The sequence below is a fragment of the Pseudorca crassidens genome, chromosome 10 (genome assembly GCF_039906515.1).
Source record: "Pseudorca crassidens isolate mPseCra1 chromosome 10, mPseCra1.hap1, whole genome shotgun sequence".
In the NCBI taxonomy this organism is placed as follows: domain Eukaryota; kingdom Metazoa; phylum Chordata; class Mammalia; order Artiodactyla; family Delphinidae; genus Pseudorca; species Pseudorca crassidens.
The window spans coordinates 98,546,443-98,568,353 of NC_090305.1; the positions used below are offsets into that span (position 1 = coordinate 98,546,443).

The 21,911-nt window shown below is 43.4% G+C and overlaps 1 protein-coding gene and 1 long non-coding RNA gene across 5 annotated transcripts in view; one reads left to right on the forward strand and one right to left on the reverse strand.

The window, feature by feature from the left end:
• GRM7 (glutamate metabotropic receptor 7) overlaps positions 1–15,952 on the forward strand; it is an 863,743-nt gene extending 847,791 nt beyond the window's left edge. The window contains exon 13 of one of the 4 annotated variants that reach the window (XR_010947145.1): positions 14,774–14,902. Coding sequence is in view for 2 of the 4 variants with exons in the window: in XM_067755285.1 (XP_067611386.1) it covers positions 14,774–15,016 (243 nt within the window). In the remaining 2 variants the exon portion in view is untranslated. Of the gene's footprint in view, positions 1–14,773 lie in introns of all 4 variants that reach the window. The other 3 variants (XM_067755285.1, XM_067755283.1, XM_067755282.1) reach the window with 3 other exon arrangements.
• LOC137232696 (uncharacterized) overlaps positions 1–21,911 on the reverse strand; it is a 688,080-nt gene that overhangs the window by 95,157 nt on the left and 571,012 nt on the right. The window contains exon 6 of the long non-coding RNA XR_010947151.1: positions 13,969–14,086. This is a non-coding gene — a long non-coding RNA (uncharacterized lncRNA). The remainder of the gene's footprint in view (positions 1–13,968; positions 14,087–21,911) is intronic.

Consider the following 21,911-nt stretch of genomic DNA (forward strand, 5'->3'; position numbering starts at 1 on the left):
TGGGCTGTACTTACAGGACACCAAAACAGCCGGGTGAAGAGTGAGTGAGTGAGTTCAAACTGATTCAGTAACACTCTGATTAAGTAGTGAGCAAGGGGAATCGGGTGCTCAAGGCATATCGAATTTTCTGGTTGACTTGGGGTTACCTGATAAACTCTCTTTCTTTCATTCCTTACCGTTGAAATTCTTATTTTCAAAAATACATCACCTCACTCTGTTTATTTGGTGAAGCGTGCTGAGCATGAGTTAATCTTTTTTGCTCAGATGGGAGTTCTGAAATGGCCTTGGGTTCGTTTGTCAGGCTGCTGGTGCTAACCACAGAAAGACTGCAAGTGTGGAAATTTAGAATATTGGATATCTTCCTGGAATTCTCTTAATTTCTTGAAAATGGATCGTTCTTTTTCTTTCCTCTTTTCAAAATGCTGATTGCGGACTCGTTTCTTCTTCCCCATCTAAAAATGGACGAACTATAGAGGTGGGCCAATTTGAGTTTTCATTTTGAAATCATCAAAAAAATTGTATAGAAAATACTTCCAAAACTTTGATCTTAAAAAAATAAGTTGAAATCAGACTAATGTCTTTGCCAGTAGATAGAGGCAAAGCAGAACCCTCTTGCTGACCGCAGATTTGGAAAGGTAAAATCAGGTTGATTGGAGAATTCTACAGACAGTGATAGGAGGTCTGGAAACTGCTGGTGTATTTATTTCCCCTGAGACACCGAAAAGAGTCAGCCATTCGGCCAAAGGATTCTCCTATCACAGATGTTTCAATCCATCACCTACCTGAATTGGTCTTTAGAGAAGCAATGGATAGACTGTCCAAATGCAGAAGTTATGGCAAGCTAAACGGAAACCTGGATTCAAATACAAGGGCCCGAGATATTGCAAATTCTTGTCCCATTGAGAACCGATACATACTCGTTTCTGGACATCTGTTGGCAACCTGTAGCTCGCCAGGTATAATGGCTCATCAGCAGCTAGAAGGGAGAGGCCTCAGTGCTGGACAGAAATGAGATTCTATTTCCAGGTGTGAGCTTTTGCAGAGGCAGGGAGAAAGGAGAAGGGTGTTCAGGAGAGCAAATTCTACCCACTATGAACAGAACTCTGCTCTCCACTTTTCAAAACCCACGACTACATCTTCTCAGTTCTCACTTACTGGGGGACCAGAGGGCTGCTAGAGCAGGCCAGCAGGAAGGACCTTAGAGGTCATTAAACCCTGCTCACTCATTTTCTCCCCTTTCTTGCTTTGTAGTACTTCCATTTTCTAGAAATCTCTAGAAGTAGATGAGCAAGCGCAAAGCCTATTAAAAGAAGGGGTCCACGGTGGTTCGGACGTGGACTCTGGAGCCAAATGGCCTGGCTCATCTCGCTCTGTGGTCTTGGGAGTCACACTTAACCTCTCTGTGCCTCTCTTTCCCCATCTGCAAAATGGGGAGAATGAAGGCATCTTCTCAGACCACTGATGAGATGCTCTGTCTATAATGCTTGGCTCCGTGTCTGGGCACGGCAAGCACTCTACAAATATTAACCATTACCCTTATTAAGCAAGTTATCTTTAAGTAGCTATTTCAAATTATCCCCTTTCCGAGGTCTAACGGCTGGGCTTCATCCCATATTTGCCCCTTCCGTCCAGCTTCCTCACAATCGACAAAAGAACCTCAACAGCCAGCTGACTGATCATCATTAAGGGTGTGGGAGGTAACAGAGGAGACGGCCTTGGAACAAGGCAACACTGAAAAGAGTAGGAAAGAGTTGTCCTAAGCCTCTAAGAGACCTCAGACGTGACAACATGGCATTACTGGAAGGCAGCCAACAAAAGAAAAGTGATTCACTTAGACACTGGGGAGCTGACAACGGAGACAGGACGCCAACAGCATACCAAGAGTGGCGCTGCAAATGAAAACAGAAATGAAAAAAGCCAGGACTCACCCACACAAAAGACCTGGGGTGGCGACTTGAGCAAGGACCATGGACCAAGCCAAAAGTCTGGCCTTCCTGTCTGACAGGCTGGTGTCTACATCTGTTCCAGAAACAACATCATAAACAGAAAGTCATGGAGGACTGATTCATGGCAAGTGATTGCCTTTAGAGTGGTGGGGTCTTTGGTGACAATTTTGCTAAAGTTGGCAACCTTGGCATGTGCCTAAGTAGTTTAGGGTTTCTACCAGTGTAGAAGTTCTTCGAAGGCTAGGGTGATGCCTTATGTGCTTGTGCACCCATCACAGCCCTAGAACCTGCAATGGAAGACGGCTCATGTTAGGGACTTGGTAAATATTTATTGACCAATTGCTGTTTTACTCCAATGAGACAGGTAGTCATGGTGGCGTGAATGGTGTGACTATTATGACAGTTTGAGGTGACATCTCCCAGGGAACAGTCACTATCTCAGAGAACAGTTAACTGTTTGGAAACACTTGTCAGAAAGAAAGAAGAGTTCTATTCTCCTTAGCAACGCAACAACCTAGATTTTAAGAATTCGCCGTGTTGCTGTCGCCAAAAACAATGGAATTTCCCAGAAATTAAAATATTTCTTTAGCCAAACCCTATCATCTAGGGATGCATTCTTATATTCTGAAGTGATGTAAAAATCTACCTTCTAACTGTGCTCCTGTGTTTTCTTTGTAAAAAATAGTCTCCTTACACACGTAGCATAGACTTGGAAGGCTCCTCCCCAAGAGCCTAAGGGTTTTCAATGGAGACTGTGTTCGGACCTTAAGACTCTCTAGTACCTAATAGCGAAACTGGCAATTCCAAGTGTCTCAGCGATTTCGTGTTTACGTGACATCCTCTGAAAGGAGTTGATCCTATGAGATGCGGGACACCAGCTGCGTTTAGATATGACCATTTTCCTGAACTCCCTTACCTTGTATAGACGACTAGCTTGCAATGGTGACAATTATGATGGTGGAACCGTGAAGGAGAGGGAGGTGCTGGGGGTGGTGAAAAGAGCATCTCCGTAAGCGTCCCGCACCATATGCTAATAAGCACATTACCTTTGATCCTCCCAACATCATGACTATCACCATCCTGATACTGTAAACGATTTAAAGGCACAAAATCTGAAGCGCAGAGACCTTTCACAAGGTCACAGTTTATAGAGCAAAATGGGGATTTCTCTCCCGGAAGTCTGAGGACCTGAGAGTCATCTCGTGAACCCCAGCTTCACGTGACCTCCCACACCACTACGTGGCGTCACCACTCAGGCAATGCCATCTTTTTCATCTCCGGGGGGTAGGCAAAGGCTGGGTCATCTTCAACTTTCTTCCTCAGCCCTGTGGCTGGGGATTTAAAGGGTGACCCGTGATCACAACACCTATTTCAAAACTTCCCTCTGAGCCTAAACGAACACCGCATTTCTTTTTCAAAATATCTGTCCTGCACTGGCTCCCTTGGTGAGAAGGAAGGCGATGCTGAGCAATGGAACGTTCCGTGACAGGCTTTGCCATCAGGGCCCGTCACTGCCGACAGGCGAACTCCGCAGGCTCCTGGAATCTAGGTATCCAGGCTCCCAGTTCAGTCACTGAGACCTCCTACAGGGTTCACCGCCTCCTACAACAAGCTGAACATTCGTGGACTGGGGCCTGGAGTTTCAGGCAAGAAATCAAGGGGTGATGGGTGCTGAAGCTCGAGAAGCAGTGAGCCACAGACAGGCTTTCCTTGGAACTTACTGTCCAGCCCCGCCTGGTATAGAGCAGACACGCGGTAAGTCCTTGTTGAGTGAGAAGTATCTATGGCCCATGACGTCAGCCCACCTCTCCTAGCCCTCTCTCGCTCTATCAAAAACCAAAGTTCGAAAAAGGGGGGAAAAAAAAACCCACAAAAAGCAGTGGGGATATCTGATATGACAGTGGATGTGTTCCTTCGTCTCCCTAAGTCTCGATGTCTTTTAGTAAAGTTGGGATAATATTGGTACCTGCCTCGCAGGGCTGGCTGGAAGGATCAAAGGGTTTGTGAACATTAAGGGCTTAGGGGAGTGTCTAGCACATTCTAAGTGTTCAACAGACGCTACTACATTCAGAGCACAAGTATGGACTCACTGATGCCTCGTCCAGGAGACATATTTCTTAACATCTTGGAAAGAAAAACTCTCAAGAGAAAAAAATTTTAGTGTCCCATCCACTCAGCAATGTTGATTGTTTCCACAAGGATTCACCCTACTCAGTTTTAAATCAAATTGTGTAAGTTAGACCACCCTTTGAGATGTAACTGGTCATTTGATGTGCTGTGTACATAAAAGCTTCCTGGAAAATATGGAATTTTGAGTGATAACTGCTAAGTCTGTTAGATAACCAACCTGGGTAATATGGACCCAACGTTCATATACATTCAGGTGTCATAGACGCCCATGGATAGCGTCAGTCTTCGTCTTGTTGATAGAATCAGCTTGATTCTTGGGCCAGTCTTCACTTTGCTTTATCAATGCAGACACAGCTCAGTCCCTAACTGCAAAATTGAGCAGTGACTAAACAGAGGATGACCCGCTTCGGCTAATCCAACTGACATTCTTCGGGCACTCGTCGGCAGAGATCGAATTTATTAAATCAAAATGGATAAAAGCAATATATAAACAGATACCCATTTATAATCTCCAGCAATTCATTTTACAAATAACCTAACGGCGCTACAATAAGCGTCCCTAGAATCAACGGTTACCAGTTCCGATACTGCACGCAGATGACGTGGATCGTACGCAGGAGTGGCGGCAGCCACTGATTATGTACACAAGTCTGTCAGTACAGTAAGGAACTGCCATTTTTGCCGTAATAAAAAACGCCAAGCTCCAGCTTCCCCCTTTGCCTCCAGCTGACCGATACAACCTGTCAAAGTGCAAGATTTCAGTATCACGCTTCTTCTGCAGAGTTGAAATGCTAGCTAATGATGGCAGTGCAACCGGATGGAAGTGGAAACATGTTGACAACGACTTGACGGATTCCTTCTCCAGTGAACAGATGAAATGCGCTAGGTGCTCTGACAACTCCTTAAACCTCCTCAAGGATCGTTGCTGACACCCTAACAGCATCCAAAAATCAAACAACTAATTTAGTTTCTCTGTACAGGCAGCCTGACCTTCTGCTTTGGAAGGAACTCTTTCTTCCAAGGGAAAAGCATATACACACACAACGAGTCAGTGTTATGAGTGTGAGAGAGATTCTCTAAATGCATCCAGAGGGAAGACTAATCATAGCTACATATATTGAGTAAAATTATACCCAGCCCCATTCTAAGTGTCTTACATATATTAACTCATTTAATCTTCCTAAGGACCCTAGAGATTGATGCTATTATTATGTCCATTTTCTAGATGAGGAAACTGAGGCACAGAGAGATAAAGTATCTTGCCCAAGGTCATACAGCTGACTAGCAGTTATCCTTGTATCTCTTGTGTCCTTATATCTTCCCACTCCTCTGCCTTTTACTCTGGTGGGTATTTTGATGATCACTCTTGAATTCGGATCGTCAGAGTTCTACACCAGGCCACACAAAGTACTGCAATTCCTTTTTATCTCTTCTCTGAGATACATGACTGCCTGCAGAGTATTACTTCTTGGTGGCAGACATTATGAGATAAAGGTAGGGCGACTTCACAGCAAAGTTGTGACGCATACGTTTCACTTTGGACGTGAAACTTTTCAAACATTCAGAAAAGTAGAAAGAGTAGTGGTATAATCCACCAATGAGATACTCGCTGTTAATATTTTACTATATTGGATTCATATATATCCGTGTGTTTTTGACTTGAGCCATTTGAAAGTCAGTTACATCAGATACCATAAGACATCACTCCAAAATGTTTCAGTTCATCACAGAAGGCAAACATGCTCCAACTTTACCCTTATCTCATTATCACGTCTAAGCAAGTTCAATGTAATCCTCTAACAGCACTCAACACTCAGTCCCCAGTCTCCTAGCTTCAGTCTCTTTATCCCTCCCTATACATGGCAACTCTGAACTTCCCCATCAAATCTCTCCAGACCCAGTGCCTTGAATCCAGGTAAGTGCGCACTTCCACAAACCCCTGCTGAATTCCAGTAATGGGAATTCCAGTCTCCTGTTAGAATCCATCGAGTTATATCCCAAGTCAGCTGACCAAGAGTTCAAAGAGGAACAGGCACTGTGGACGGGTCCATTACACAGCCTCAGGGCAAACAGAACACATTGAAGGAAAGACTGTAAACCGTCAATTTAAAGTTAGGAATTTGATATCTGGAGCCTGTGCTCTGCAACAGGAGAGGCCACAGCAGTGAGAGGCCCGCGTACCGCAAAAAAAAAAAAAAAAAAAAAAAAAAAAGGAATTTGATAGATCTCCCTAGGGATTGTTAAATAATCTTAAACACCTTGAACCTAATATTGAGACTGGCATCGAAGGGGTTAACCTTCAATGACAATCTCAATCCACCCTACACAAAATACAGTAACAGATTTGCCATGTGTATAAGAAAAGAGGAGGAGAGAAAGCACTGCTATAGAGAACAAGGAAGGTGGAAAATATGGAAGGAGTATAGTCAAGCACAGGTTGTGCGGTTGTGATCGGTAACGGGAGCCCAGAGTGAGCGACGCAGGCTTGCTAACATTAGACCCCAGCCACGAGCAGTTTCTGGGGCTCTCCTTCAGTTTCTTCAGTAGAAGCCCCTGTCTCTACTCAGGCATGGAGTGGCTAGGGGTCTGTTCCATCCATCTTTTATCTGAATACAAACTCTTTTCTCTTCCTTCAACTAATAGTTGTGATTACTCCTGACCGTTCTCTATGATAAACAACTCTCCCGTTGCCTTTGACTGGGTGACGAGAAGAACTGCCCTATAGCCGTGAAGATCAGAGGACTTTCACGCTCCAGGAAACAGATCGGGGCAGGAATACCAGGGTCCTCAACACCGCATTTATCTCAGAAGGAAGGAGAAAAACCCTGGCAGAAAGCATAAAGCCAAAGGGAGAAGCTTTAAGGACTGTCAGACAGACACATGAGTAGGCTCCCTGTCTTTAGTTTCAACTAATTTCAAACCAAAGACTTAGCATCCCTCATTCATTTTGTTACATATGTATGTGTACGTACATAGTTTTGGGAATCTGGCCTATTAGGCCGAGAGCTCCTTGAAGACAGGGGAGTGTCTTATTCCCTCTGTATCCCCAGCAACTAGTGTTTAACACTTAGTACACATCTGCTGGATATTTGTTGTGAAGTGAAGCTTCGCCTAATTTCTATTACCTGTCGTAGAATCTAATCCTTCCATCTTCCAAAGCCAGGATCCGCAAATATACAGTCCTTGCGATACTCCAGCCATCTTTATTTCGGGACAGAGCTTCAGTCCTCAAGCCCTGCCTTTTGCCCACAAAGTTAAACTCATCCTGGAAAGGAAGGAACGTTAAGGTTTCCTTCATCTCTTTTCTCTGCCTAGGTCAGGAGTCTTCTCTGGTTTCCTCTCCTTTGAGCCCACTGGTCCTCTATGATCTGCGGCCACAAAACAAGAGTCAGTTGAACTGAACTCAACAGAACTTGACGGCCGTGTCACACACAGTCCCTCCCAAATTCAACACCAAACAAAAAAAACAATATAGCTCAGGCCTCCAGGATGCTTCTCCATGACAACGGCCAAGGAGGCTCTTGTTCATGTTCTCATCCCCAAGACAGCATGGTGGTGGTGAGGGCAAACGTGGCCCCACGAGGTGCTTCCTCATCAAGAACCCCACTGTAGTACTGTCCTGGAATTCCACCTAACACAAACACAATCCTAATCACTCCATCACCTCCAAGCTGATCTCCCTTCCTGCACTTACCATCCTCTACCTCTACCCCATTTCCAATCCATCCTTCAGGCTACTGTTGGAACCCTCTCTCCTTCTTTCAAATATAGGCACTGAATTCTCACAGTTCATCCTAATATCCAGAACCTTACGTGCAGCATAAAATACCCTTGCCACCTCTTCCAGCATTCTTTCTTCTCTGCATGAGCCCTGTACAGGCCGAACTCTTCAAACTTTTTGCTATTCTCGCTAAACCCTCAGCTTCTTCACAGAAAAAGCTAACGTGGTACCCTCCAGGTGGAATGTTCAACACCTGTGCCCTGACCCCCATGTCCCCAGGCAGGGAAGCGTCTCCAATTCACTGCTCAAGCACGATTCCATATTCCCTCTACTTTGAAACCTCTCCCGAGGGCCTCAGGCACGATTTTCCACCCTTCCTCTGCGCGCGCGTTAGTGATACCACCTCCTGCCAGGGTTATTATCCTCCACGCACCATTCTGCTCACTGTCTTTGTTCCAGCATCCGGGCCTTTCAGCTGCCAGCCTAGCCTCAGGGCTTTGCACCTGCCATCACTCTGTGATCCAAGTATCTGCACAGCTCCTCGCTCATCTCCTTCCAAACTCTGCTCAAATGACATCCCCCTTTGAACCTCAACTGCCACCTTTTTGAGGTCAGCGACCTTTGCCCGATTCCTCTCTATCCCCTTTGGCAGCCTTTCCCCAGGTGTCTGAGATCGTCTGACATCATCACTGTGTTGATCCTCATTGTTCACGGGTTCCCAATTTGCGAACTCACCTACCCACTAAGCCTGATTTGTATCACCAAGACCTACACTGTGGTGTTTTCTAGCAATTGTTTGTGGACGTATGTAGAGCACATTTGTCACTGGACGTACACGTTCTAAGCTCAGGCTGACAAGGGTTTCAGCTCTCATGTGCAAAAAGAAGTGTGTTTCTGCAGTCTAGTTAATACCTGTATTTCACATTTCTGTACTTCTTTGGGTGATTGTACACCGGGCAGAGTGCGGCAGTGCTGTCTAGTGTTCCTTAAGTGCAGGGTGGGTGCGATGTGCCTTACAGAGAAAAGGACACATGTTAGGTAAGCTCTGTTCAGCCATGGGTTGTAGCCCTACTGACAATGAGTTCAGTAGTAATGAATCAACATGAGATGTTAAACAAAGTTTCTTTAAACAGAAACAAACATACCACAAGGTTATGTATTGATTGGTTGACAAAAATGTTGTGACCTGAGGCTCACAGGAACCTGGCCCTATACCTCCCCTAGGAGCAATGGTTTAGTATTCACTAATTCAGTGTTTACAGCAACTTCACAGAATACAGCAACTGTGACTAATAAGAAGTGGCTCTATCTACTTTTCTTTTCTTTTTTTTTAATGATCTGCCTTCCTCTAGTAGAATATAAGCGCCATAATAGGAGGAACTGCACCACAGTGTAACACAGCCATATCGCCCCGCCTATAACAGTGTCTGACACATAGAAGGTGCTCAATAAATATGGGTTGAATTGCACTGAACCGGGAAATGTTCCAGGATACAGACTATTTTTCCCTAGCTTTGTGCCTCCGATTTTTAGCCAAACTACTAGCACTCTGTGAACTCTTGGTAACAGGTGATGAAATGAATGAAGGATGACGGACTGTGAATCTCCTGCCCCAAAAAGAGTGAGGCCGGGATTTCAGCTCCAGCTTTTCATCTGTGATCACTAAGTACCGTTCTGCTACTATTTTATCACTACCGCCTTATTTATAACGTTATCCTTAAGAAGGGCTTTGATGCACAGCTTCAATATTGGATGCATCATCACGCTGCAGAATGCTGGGATCCATAATATACTGAAACCGCAAATACGCAAAAGTGTTTCGATGCCCAGGCAAAGGGCATAATGAGAAAAAGCGGAGATCTGTGATGCAGTAATGCAGTGCATCTTTATTTTCCAAGGCAAACGTATACAGCCTCAATCAAATTACCCAGGTATTAGCTTGGCTAAGCTGAAAGATGTTTCAAAACAGAGACTTTATATCTTTGCCTTAAATGCGTATTTTAAGAACCGTGTAAACCTGTGCTTGACGTTCTACATCTTAAAGCACCAATTAGGTTTTTTAAAGAAACACAAGTGTTCATTGACTCCTTTCATGGCAGAATTGAAAATTGATTTCTCAATTTTAGCTGGGCTATGGTGGCCCTCCTTGGATGCTAAAGTGGGAAAAAAAGAGTGCTGTGGTTTAACTTACAAATGAAATCTGAGGAGCTATAACAATGGTTAGCTTTGTACAGAATAGCACCACAGGGACCCGAGGGAAAATAATGATGGCCAAGTGCATGATGTTGCCACGTATTTTCTGTGGTCTATTTCCCCCATAGGATCCTCGTAGAGCTGACAAGAACTTCAGAGAGCAGAGGCCCTTCTATGATAACACATACTAAATAATACATATATTATTACATATAGTAATAAATACTGAGCAATGACTATATATTACACACTTCCTAGGCAGTTGGAAGAAAAGGTCCTGGGAGAGCTAATGTTGTAAACATGAGAAAAAGTGATGCACCCTGGTTGTGTTAAGGACGACAAAGGAAAAACAGAAAGGCCACGAAAGAGGAGCAGGGACACCTGGCTTGAATTCAGGGGGTCAGGAAAGGCTCCCTGGAGAAAGTGACTTTGGGAAACTACAACCCAAGAAAAGAGCAGGAGGTAACCAGTTAAGGAAATGGCTGGGTCCGTGGTATGACTATCTTCACCTTTCTAGATATTTCCAGACATGTCTCCCATGTGATCTTACTAATCTACATTTCCACCAGTGTGGCCTAAGAATTTCTACTTCTTCACACCCTCACCAGTTCATGGCATCAGCACACGTTTTTATTTTTTAAGGATATGGGCATGAAATACTATCTTCTTATGATTTTAATTTGTATTTTTCAAATTGATGAGGTTAAGCATTTTTCTTCTTCACCGCAAATTACCTTTTTATACCTTCCTTTTTTAATTAAGTTGTCTTTTATACATTTCAAAAATTTGGGGTACCAATCATTTGTCAGTTAAATATGCAGCAAATAGTTTCTCCTGGTCTATAGCTTTGTTACCTAACTCTGTAACTGATGCTGTTTTTCAGACACTAGCACTGTTTGTTACTGGAAACAGAAAGTAGAGTCCATCAGTAAGAAAAGAGTTAGAGAAACTTTTCCATGTGGATAAAAGAAAACTCTTCAGTAACTACGATGAGCAAATCAACATAAATAAATCTTAAAACCACAAAGTTATATGAAAAACAGTTTGCGAATGACTATGGGCAGAACGATACCACTTTTGTCGATATTTAATAAAAAACACAAAGCAATGCCTATCTATAGTTTATGGGCAATAAGACAATAGCGGTATGAACCCACATTGGGAAGGACCCAGACCAATAGGAGAATGGTAGCCTTGGTGGGGGGGAGGGGCAGGAGAAGACTGGCAGTGGGGATGGGGAAGTCTGGGGGGTGCCTGGGTGGCTTCTGCTCTGCTTTATTTCCCACGGGTGGATGGAGGGGCACGTGGAGCAAAGATGTCAATATGTTAACGTCTTATTTTGGAGGTTGTGATATATTATGTTCACCTTCTATAGCTGTTTGAATCACTTCGCGCACACACACTTGATAAGTACATATCTACACACACATATAAAATGTTTAAAATAGCTCAGGAAAACACACAGTCTTTGTTACTAAACTACAGAATTCCTTGTTATTTAAAAAATAAGAAATTAAATATAGGGTACAGAAAAGAGCCCTATTTCATTTTACTTATTCACTGTTTCCCATAATTCAGTGTTTCTTACAATATCCATTAGACTCAAGTTCTTCTCCATTTTTGTCTTTTATCCTTCACTTTCTATAATCTGAGTGACAAGCACTTCACAGAACACACTTTGAGAAATTTTTGTGGGACAAAAAGGCTCAGAGAAAATTAAAGAGAAAACAACCAATTCACTGAAGTTAATTGAGCTTGATTTTGACAATATGCCAAGAATAAGTTGGAATGTCTGACCTTTCTTAACTAGCAAGGGTGTGTTAGTAATTCATTCCAGAAACCAGTGTCCACAGCACTGCCTCACTGTAAACATCAACTCTTCAAGATCCCTTGCTTTGAGAACTTCTGATAAAGATAATTTTTTAAATTCAATAGGGACCATGCCTTACATTCCTATTGTTCCTTGAAACTTATAATTTTATAAGAGAAAAAAATTGTAGCTATTTAACAATAAAAAGCCTATTTCCTTAGAGAGTATTTCACTGCACGACTATTTAGAGCTAAGCAATTTTCTTTCCTAGGCCATAAACTACATTGCTATTCAAATAAATGGGAGTTATCAGACACCAGAGACACTTATTTTATTTACTCATAAGGCTACAATGGTTTAAAAATAAACATTCCAATACGTTGGTCAGTGTTCTGAAAAGTCCAGAAATTGTCATTCTAGGAGTTCGGGATTTTTGAGCATGAGCCACCCGTTCTCCTTGCTTGGCCCTGCCGTAAACCTTTCTCTGCTCTTAAAAAAAAAAAAAAAAAAAGGAAAAGAAAGAAATCGTCATTCTAGGATTTACACAACTCCATTATCATTTTGCTGCCATGTCTCTCAGCTGTTCTGCAAAGAAAGCATGCACTGGGGCTAATCATCTATACAGAAGTTTGTAATTTAAAAATACATTTATGCATTATGTTATCAGATGAGAAACTAGGATATTTCATACATTTGTGCCATTAACGACCCACAGGGTGACAATTATTCTACTTATTTTACAAAGGCTCAGAGAAGTTCAGTGTCATGGGACCAGTCTAGATCATATCTCAAGTAAGCGCTAGAGCTGAATCAGACCCTGAGTCAGGTGAGTCCAAACGCAGCATCATCAGCCCTCATCTCAAGGTTACCAGAGAACACAAGAAGATAATCCGTGCCAAGCAAAAGTGAATTCCCGTTATTATCATCACTTCTAGTTTTTTTTTTAATATAACCTCATCTTGATTATAGTTTAATGCAAACAAATGCTCAGATTTGCAATTCATGGACAATATTTTCTAGGTTTCTTACTCTTTCGACAAAGATTCTTCCTGAGTAATTGGTGTTTTAAAGTAAACTGAGGAATTTCAAATACGTTTGGCTTTTTTCACTAGACCGTTATGGTTATATAGAAAATAATCTTAATTAACCATGCAATAGAGGTTGTCTTCGATATTTAGGTCAGTATAAGCTTCTGGGTTTTGTGTTTGTTTTTCTTCCCTTTGTCCTGAGGATAATTACTATGTTGGCATTTGACAAGGCATGCTGTGACTATTTCTTGCAACTGTCAAGCTGGGGTTCTCTAGCTGCAACACTGTAAATAGACTTCAGGGTTAAAAAAAAAAAAAAAATCTTTAGAAAGTTTTCCTACACGTCCTCAAATCAAGCATATCATTGACAACAACGAAGGCTGTGATAACAATGAGAACCTTCTTAGAAGACCGAGGCATTGATGAAGGCATGCATTTATCGACTGAGGACGCGCAGTGACCAGTCTCATGACGGATTTTCCAGGAGACCCTCAATTTCATATAATTATAATATATATAAGATATAATAATACAATAACATAATTTTGTCATTCTAATTTTAGTTAATTAATGCAACATGATTGACTAGAGAAATGAGCCCACATCTTCAAACCAGAATTTGTCAGAAGGAGAGTCTCAATATTTAATCCAGAACCTAAGATCAGTCTTGTTGTATATACTTCTGTAACATACTGGCTGCATTTCTCAAAGTTCAGATACAAACCCTCTCCTAGTATGTTACTGTGGCTTCTCCCTGCCTCTAAATTCACACAGAAATCCCTACTTAAGAGTTCTGGGGACTTCCCTGGTGGCACAATGGTTCAGACCCCGCGGTCCCAATGCAGGGGGCCCAGGTTCGATCCCTGGTCAGGGAACTAGATCCCACCCGCCTGCCGCAACTAAGACCCAGCACAATCAAATAAATAAATTAATTAATTTTAAAAAAAAAGTTCTGGAAGAATTCTTGCAACTTGTTTGTGTTAAGTGAACAAAAGAATTTAGAACCTAAGAACAGTAAGTAAAGTCATCAATAAATGCTACATGATGGTTATCTTGTATCCAACAGAAGCTAATGCAAAACCACAGAGCATATCTCATGACAGAAGGTATAGAGAACTAAAACATAAAGCAGGGATGTACCTTGGGATCTTGGTGTCTTTATTTCCAGCACAAGGACAGGAAACGGTCTGATTGACTCATCAGCTGCTCACCAGTGCCTCGCCTCTTGTCTGCCATATGGTAGGCAGCTGACAGATACCTGAATAAAATAAACGAATGAATGAGTGAGGGAGTGCATGAAGATGAGTCCTGAAATCGCTATATCAAATAGAAAAAGAAAGTAGTGTACATTTAAGAAAAACAAATGTAGCCTGTGCATGTTGAAATTCTGGGCAGATTTAAGTAAGCTTCAAACCTTGCTGGAAACAATTCTGCAAATTACCATTTACAACTTACCGATGAGAACACTATAAAAGTCAACCTATAGTAATTTGACTGTGTAAATCAGAACCAGAGAAGGCACTCTGGTTGGTCTAATCTGTAGCCAACCTCAATTAATCCCAGTGACCCAGGACAGACCTTTGCCAAGCAAAGGCCATTTATTATGAGAAGGTCTGGGGGAAGATCACAAAAGGAAATTTACTGCAACATGGGTGGGTCCTTTGAGCTAATTCGAAAGCATGACACGGACTGATAAATGTATTCACGGTACGGACCATAAAAAAGGAGGTTGGCGATATTGCAGAATAGAGAACCCAGATGGTTTGAGAATTGCTGGGCACAGCAGATTTTAGTGGACAAAATCCTACAAGCAGTCAAAGAAATCCAGCACGATTTGCATTGTCCCATCTTGCCCCGGCACCCAAGTCATCATAGGTCTAATTCTGCTTCTACCTTTGCAGATAGAGTCATTGTCACGACTGACTCTTTCACATTTTTCTTTCAGGCCCTGCTGCAAAAAAGAAGTATGTCAGTTATAATAACCTGGTTATCTAACCTTTTCCATTCCACGGAACCCTGGAGGAGGAAGACCCTCAGTTATTTTGTCACCCAACCTGGCATAGGACTCTTCTGGTCCTGCCTGCTGCCCATCACCGGAGGAGCATCCCCGGCTGGGAGACCAATGATAGAGGATCCAAGTGTCCTACACAGCTGCTTTATGAAATATTCTTACTTTATCTTGGCTTAATAAGTCACTGGCAAGAGCACTGCCAACTCGGCTGCAATTCTGGACCTTCCCTACCAAAGGGAGCGTTGAGACTCAAGTCCCGCCTAGGCTCTTTAGGGTGAACCTCTGAGAGCCTTAGTGACTGTTTTGGGGCTGAACTGTCTTTCTATGTCTGTACTTCCAGGCTGCAAGGTTTTGAAATTTTCTGTACAGTTTGTGAGGACTTTTGCACTTTGCCATCCAATGTTGTACCTCAGTTCACTGTTTGTTTTCGAACGCCCTCTTTCCATAGAACCCTATCCTCTCAGATGGCGGGATATTTGGGAAAACCTTAAAACAATTAAAATTTTAAAAAGCTCTCAGCAGACTAAAATGAAAAATGTATGTACATGACTGTATAATTATGATGATAGTACCGCTGCAAATCACGTTATTTTTTTTAAGACAAAAAAGATATTTAAAGACCAAAAACTGTGCTGGGAAGGTACACCCCACCTATCTTTGGTATAAGATAGGGCACACGGAAGAAAGGTATTGGCCGAACGGAAGAGAGGTCTTGATCTTCGGAATGCATGCCAGTAATGTATTTTACAGTACGCGTTAATCACTTATGTTCAATATTTGTATTTGTGTTCTCTTTTGTTATTTTAGTTAGGATATGGGTGTTTTGCAATAATTTTAATAATGACTAAGCTATCTGAAGAAAAGAATACGGATTTTTCACGTCTTGAGGTTTGGTTCATGCCCCCCTATGACTGACCAGTGTGATAAGGACTTTAAAAACAAAAAGCATGTGTGTTTTCTACTGTTTGTAATAAGTACTTTCGTTAATTCTGCTGCTCATGTGCCAATTTAGTGGAAAAACACCCTCGCTGAACAATACCCCTTTCCATTTTCTTTCAATTCTGTGACATTGTCCAAGAATGTATCAATAAAATACTTTGGTTAACTTTTTTATTTCCCGCAATAAATATTTTTAGTTGTTTAATCCCTTTTTAGTGACAGTTGATTTCATACAGATTTTAAGTTAGGGAGGAATGCAGACAGCCAAATGTGTTAAAACAACAAGTTGTAGCCCACAGTGAAGCTGTAGCTGATATGCATGTATTCACCCAGAGGTGCTAAATCCTCTCACAGAAAAGCTGTCACCAAGCCCATGCATTTTGTTTCTTTGTAACTGAAGTTGATACGTGACAACCTCAGACATTTTCTCAGAAAATTACCTAACCAAGATAGCGAAAGTGCTGGAGGGAAGAGAAAATAAAGAAGAAACACTGGCGTCAATAAAAAGCAGTCTGGGGCAATGTAGTGAAAAGATAAACATCTCCCCAAAACTTAACCAAAAGAGAAGTAGAGATAACTATCATACAGCATTTGCCTCTGTTTTCAAATAAACAGGTTGGTCACGCTGATAGTAAGATTAAGACCTGGGTTTACTAAAATTCAACAGTAGGAAAGGCCCTCACAGACCAACTCGTAGTAACTTGGGTGTCAGGAACATAAAATAATGTCTATTTGCAGAGGGTGGCATTGGTCCTTAGCACTCAGGCTTGGACCCCCAAATCCAAAATGGATTTCAAGGAACCACTGCGCATCTGTGACTCATTTTCTACTGTGAATAATAAAGCCCACACCTGATTTTACCTTTGGCATCTGCTGACCTCTTCCTGCCGCCCCTCAGCTGTCTTGGCCCAGGTAACGTTGTGTGCAAAGAAGAGAAAACTCATTTCACTGTCGGACTGAGAAAAACGAATCTATCTCCCGGGTTTTCCTATCTCTGAAACACCCTTCAAAGGACAGACCATGGGGAGAAACGCAAATCACAGCAGAAATGAGTTGGGATTATCCACATTTTCAAGCTGTAGAGCCCAACGATGTACTATGAAACCCGGCTCCCCTTCCTGCTAGCTGCCCTGCAGGGAGTTACAGAAATATTCTAGAAACATTCTGAAGCGTCCGTTTCCTCAACTGGAAAACAAGTTAATACTACTACCTATCTCCCGGGGCTGGGAGGATTAAGAAGACTCCATGGAAGGGCTTAGAACGGTGCTTGGCATTTGGTTAACTTACTATACACGTTAGCTATTATGACCAGCACTCCTACAAGGCATGTCAGCACCAACATGGTTTTTACATTTTGTCTTGAAAATAAAACTGTGTGTATTGCTTTCTCATTCCAGACGTGGAAATGGAATCTGTAAAATAACGCGTGGGCAAGCCAGGCCGCCTTCTGGCTACGTGGTAGAAATAATTTTCACAAAGAAGTTACGTAAGAGCCTTTCCTGATAATGCAGAACCCAGAGTGCACAGGAAATAACAAAAGCAACTCCACTTAGGACTGGAAAGAGCTACGGTCAAAGACCTTTGCTCTGCTCCTGGATTCTCGGGGCAGGATGGAGGTAACGGGGCTCAGGTGATGATAGGGAACGAACCTAAAGCTTCCGTAGCACTACGTACAAGGCGTTGTTCTTTTCATATATTACATACTTTACGTGCATTCTACGCTCCATCCCTATCATATGCATTACAATGTATGCTTTATATACGTTAACTTATTTCATCCTCAAAATGCAGTTCCCAGCCATTGTCCACAATCCCCGTTCCTAACCCAGTAGTTGAGTTCAAGTGTGTCTGTCGCGCCGTAGGACAGTGTTATTAGAACTACTTCTAATACATGAGCATATATGAGGGTGCGTTGTCAAGAGCAGGCAGTTAAATGGACGTCCACTCGCCCCAAGCCACACATACCCCCTGGCTCTTCCTCAGATAAATCAAGAATATCCCACCTTGGGCTTCCCTGGTGGCACAGCGGTTGAGAGTCCGCCTGCCGATGCAGGGGACGCGGGTTCGTGCCCTGGTCCGGGAAGATCCCACATGCCGCGGAGCGGCTGGGCCCGTGAGCCATGGCCGCTGAGCCTGCGCGTCTGGAGCCTGTGCTCCGCAAGGGGTGAGGCCACAGCAGTGAGAGGCCCGCGTACCGCAAAAAAAAAAAAAAAAAAAAAAAGAATATCCCACCTCTATTCTCTTGCCTAACAACCCTTCTCTCTCCCCAAGTATCTGCCTGCTTCACTTCCTCACTCCTTTCCAGTTTCTTCTTAAACATCGTCACGTCAGAGGTCTTTTCTGACCATATTGAACAGGGCAGTCCCCCGCATCGCAGTGAACCCATCAACCTGCTTTACTGTTGTTTTTTTTAACAACACCTCATTATCTGACTTCACAGATTTGCTTCTTTGTTTTTGTCACTCCCCTCTGCAGTAAGATCTAGGAGATAAGAGATACTCTCTGTTTTGCTTACTATAATATCCCAGTACTCAGAAGCGCTTGACAAGAAATAGGCACTCCATCAATATTTGTGAAGGAACCAGTCAAAGAAAGAATGAAAGGATGACGCTAAAGAACTGGAGAATACAGAAGGAGGGCTGGGGAGCCCAGGCAGGTGGGTGTAGAGGCTGTGTGTCCAGAGGGACTGAGGCTGGATCTGTAAGAACAGACAAAGCTCCAGTGACCAAGAGGGAGAGAAAGGAGACATGTGAAGCCCTGACACTCAGCCTCAGCAGTAAAGGAGGAGCTACTACTATTAGGAGGGGTTTCTTTTCATCAGAAGATGAACCGGTCTTCCTAGGAAGTGACATGGGAAATTGTCCAGATAGTGGGATATTCTACAACAGAAACCCTTTCATCTGATGGAGGAAGGAAAATGACAGGGAGATGCTACAGCAGGAAGGCCCTGGATTCAGAATCAGAAAGCCTCGGTTAGAGCACTGAGCTCCACCACTTTCCAGCCTTGCAATCTGCAGAAATCCACACCCCTTCCCCTCTACAATGGGAGTAAGACATTCAAGTCTTTTCATGAATCAGGCCGCTCTCTGTGAACTTGCTCCACAATGTTAACTTCATTATCAAAATTTGTCAACCAAGTCTGAACACAATAATCTAAAAGTGTTGCAGGGTGTCCTGGGGGCCAGGAGGGGAAGAAGAATCGCTTTGTTGCGGTCAGTGATGAACGCAGCCTAAGGCATCCGGCAGAGCGTCTGGCCGCCACTTCACACACACAAAAGCAATTAGGCACCAATGGACTAACCCGCAAATCCTCCGACGCATTGCTACTGCTGCTACATTATTTCTTATTTGACATTTCGCCCCTCTAAATTACCTTCGGGTGAAATTCTACTCAGAGCTTCATTCGCTGAAGATCCTTTGGGATCTTGTAGCCTCACTGCAACTAAAATAATTTCATCTTTGCTTTAAGTGTATTCTGGGAATCTTAAAAGTATCACAAATTTAAGCAAATTCCAACTTTCAAGCCCCCTCGCTCTGTTGCTCTTACTTGAATAGAACATAAAATTAAAAATAAATATAAATGAATAAATAATCTTTAGGTAACTGACTGATCATGCCCTCTCTCGACTGTCTGTTTAGATCCTGATATTCATATCTATTCTCTATCCTGCCCACTGCCATGGGGGTGATGAGCCTGCTTTACCCATCCTCCGCCAAGGTGGTGATACCACTCTGGGCGATGAGAGCACCCAGAGTAGGGCCCTGGAGGCTTCCGCCAGAAACCCATGACTTGACACGTCAGCGCATTCATCAGCATTGCACAGACATAGCTGTGGTCGCTTCTCCAGTTAGAAACTAGAACCCCCCCCCAAAATGGCAGGAATAATCATCCTGTGGGAAGGGAGGAAGGGAGGGAGGAGAGAAAGAGAAGTGAACCAGAGCAAAATCCAGCCTGTGAAAATCAACAGCAGTTCTCTGACTCTCCATCACAAAGGAGAAGTCAGACCATCAGTGGCAGCGTTTCATAAATCTTAAGTGGCTTCCTGGGCTGGCTTTTTTCTCTCAATTGTTAAGAAGACATTGTGCTCATCGTCTTTACGGGAATCCTGCCAGGGGAGCCAATCAAGTCCACAAATGATTCCCAAGGTCTCCCCGCTTTGAAGTTCTGGCTGTGGCACCGCCTGCGGACTCTGAGCATGTCCCCATCCCTCGGGACTCCTTAAGGGGACGGGGGAGGGCAGGGCCTGTCTAGGAACCTACAGGACAGCCCTTGGACCGTCACACTCCCAAACTCACCCCCGAGGCCTGGGCTCACACACTGGCTGCTGACCCTGATTGTGACCCAGTGGATTTATTTTCTTTGGCCATTTTGCTTGGCCAACAGGTAATGCAATTAATGGCCAGAGAAGTGTGGGCAACTTAACCACCTGTCTTACAGAATATACATTTCTCTCATTCACATGGCCAGCCTGGCATCTGCCTTTCATTGATACCAAGTCTTCATCATGTTTCATGTCTCACATGCCCAGGTGTTTATCTTGCCTCTTCCTGTCCCATGCTTTTCCTCTTTAAAAGAAGTTAGTAAGAGCCATGAATAAAGAGAAAGTGGAGGCAAGGTGCAAATTCTGATTTCTTTCCTACAACTTTTATCTTATACAAATGCTTCTTAAATTTTCATGTGTCTAGGAGTCACCTGGGGAGCTTCTTAAAAACGCTGAGCAGGTAGGGCCCAGGGTCCTGTGGTTCTAATAAAATCCCCAGGGACGACTGTCCTGGTACTTGAACTGGAATTTGATTCTCAGCCCTGATGGTACATTAGATTCACCAAGGGGCTTATAAAACAGATCCATGACCAGACCCCACTCCAGAGAGTCTGTTTTAATCAGTCTGGGGTAGAGCTTGAACATTTTTTTTTCTCTATAAGCTTCCCAGATGACTTCCATGTGTAGGATGGAGGGTTAATGCTCTAATACAGTGCGTCTCAAGCCTTAGTGGGCATGAGAATTTCCTGCAGGGCTTATCAAAACACACAATACTGAGCTCTAGAGTTTGATTCAGCAGATCCAGGATGGGGACTGATAATGTGCATCTCAGACAAGTTCTCAGGTTACGCTGATACTCCTGGGTCCAGGCACAATACTTTGAGAACCGCTGGTCAATCCAAGCAACCAAACTACTCTTCCCACAGCCTGGCTTCGCACATGACAAAAGGTTTAAACAAACAAGCGGAAGACATTTTTACTGGCTCTCATACATTTTGCAGACCTGCCTTCATTCTGGACTTACGATTAGGGTTAGAGTTGTAGGTTCCCATCATTGTTTCATGGACATCTGCATTTGCCCCCTAGAATTCTTTGAAATCTATTCAGTAGCTTCTGGGAAAGTTTGCTATGTACCCACCTGTGTCTCTTTAAATCATGTTTCTTTTCTTTCCTGGGGTCATGACCAGAGATGCAGAATTCTACTCTTAAGTGCCTCTCCCTGCTCTTGGGATTGTCATCTTTTTATTTCTGGTCTCGAATTCATTTCCATATTTTGAGTTTTTGAAATCTGTTTTCTCAAGCCTCATCTGGCCACTGGGCTACGTGCAGGCTGCTGCCCCTGGCTCATTTCCCCCAAGCTTCCTCTTTACCAGGTCTTCCTTGCTGGTCCAAATTAGGTTCCGAGAAGCACTTCTTTTCTCTTCACCGCCCCTTGGGTGTTATGATAGGCAGTGGTAGAGCATTCAATCAACAAAGGATCTCAGCACCTACCACATACCAGGCACTGTCCTAAATTCTTGGGGAAACAGCACTTAGGTAAGAAGACAAACCCCTTGCCCTCAAGAAGCCTGAATTCTAGACGATGTGTCAAACATTTCTCAGATGCTGCTCTCTGATCCAGAGGTGACCTCTTCAGGATGGGCAAGCAGATTCACAGTCCAACACTCCAACCCAGAGCTGTCCTCTCCTCACTGAGCTTCTTCTCTTCCTCCATGGCTCCCTCACTTCCACTTAGAAAATCTGGCCACACCAACTCTTTATTCCGTTTGCTGTTCCTTTATGTTTTGCTATCCTGTGGGCTCCAAGAGCACGTGGATACCCAAGCAGGAACACCCCCCAGGCATGTGCACACCTGGTTCCATAGTTGAGAA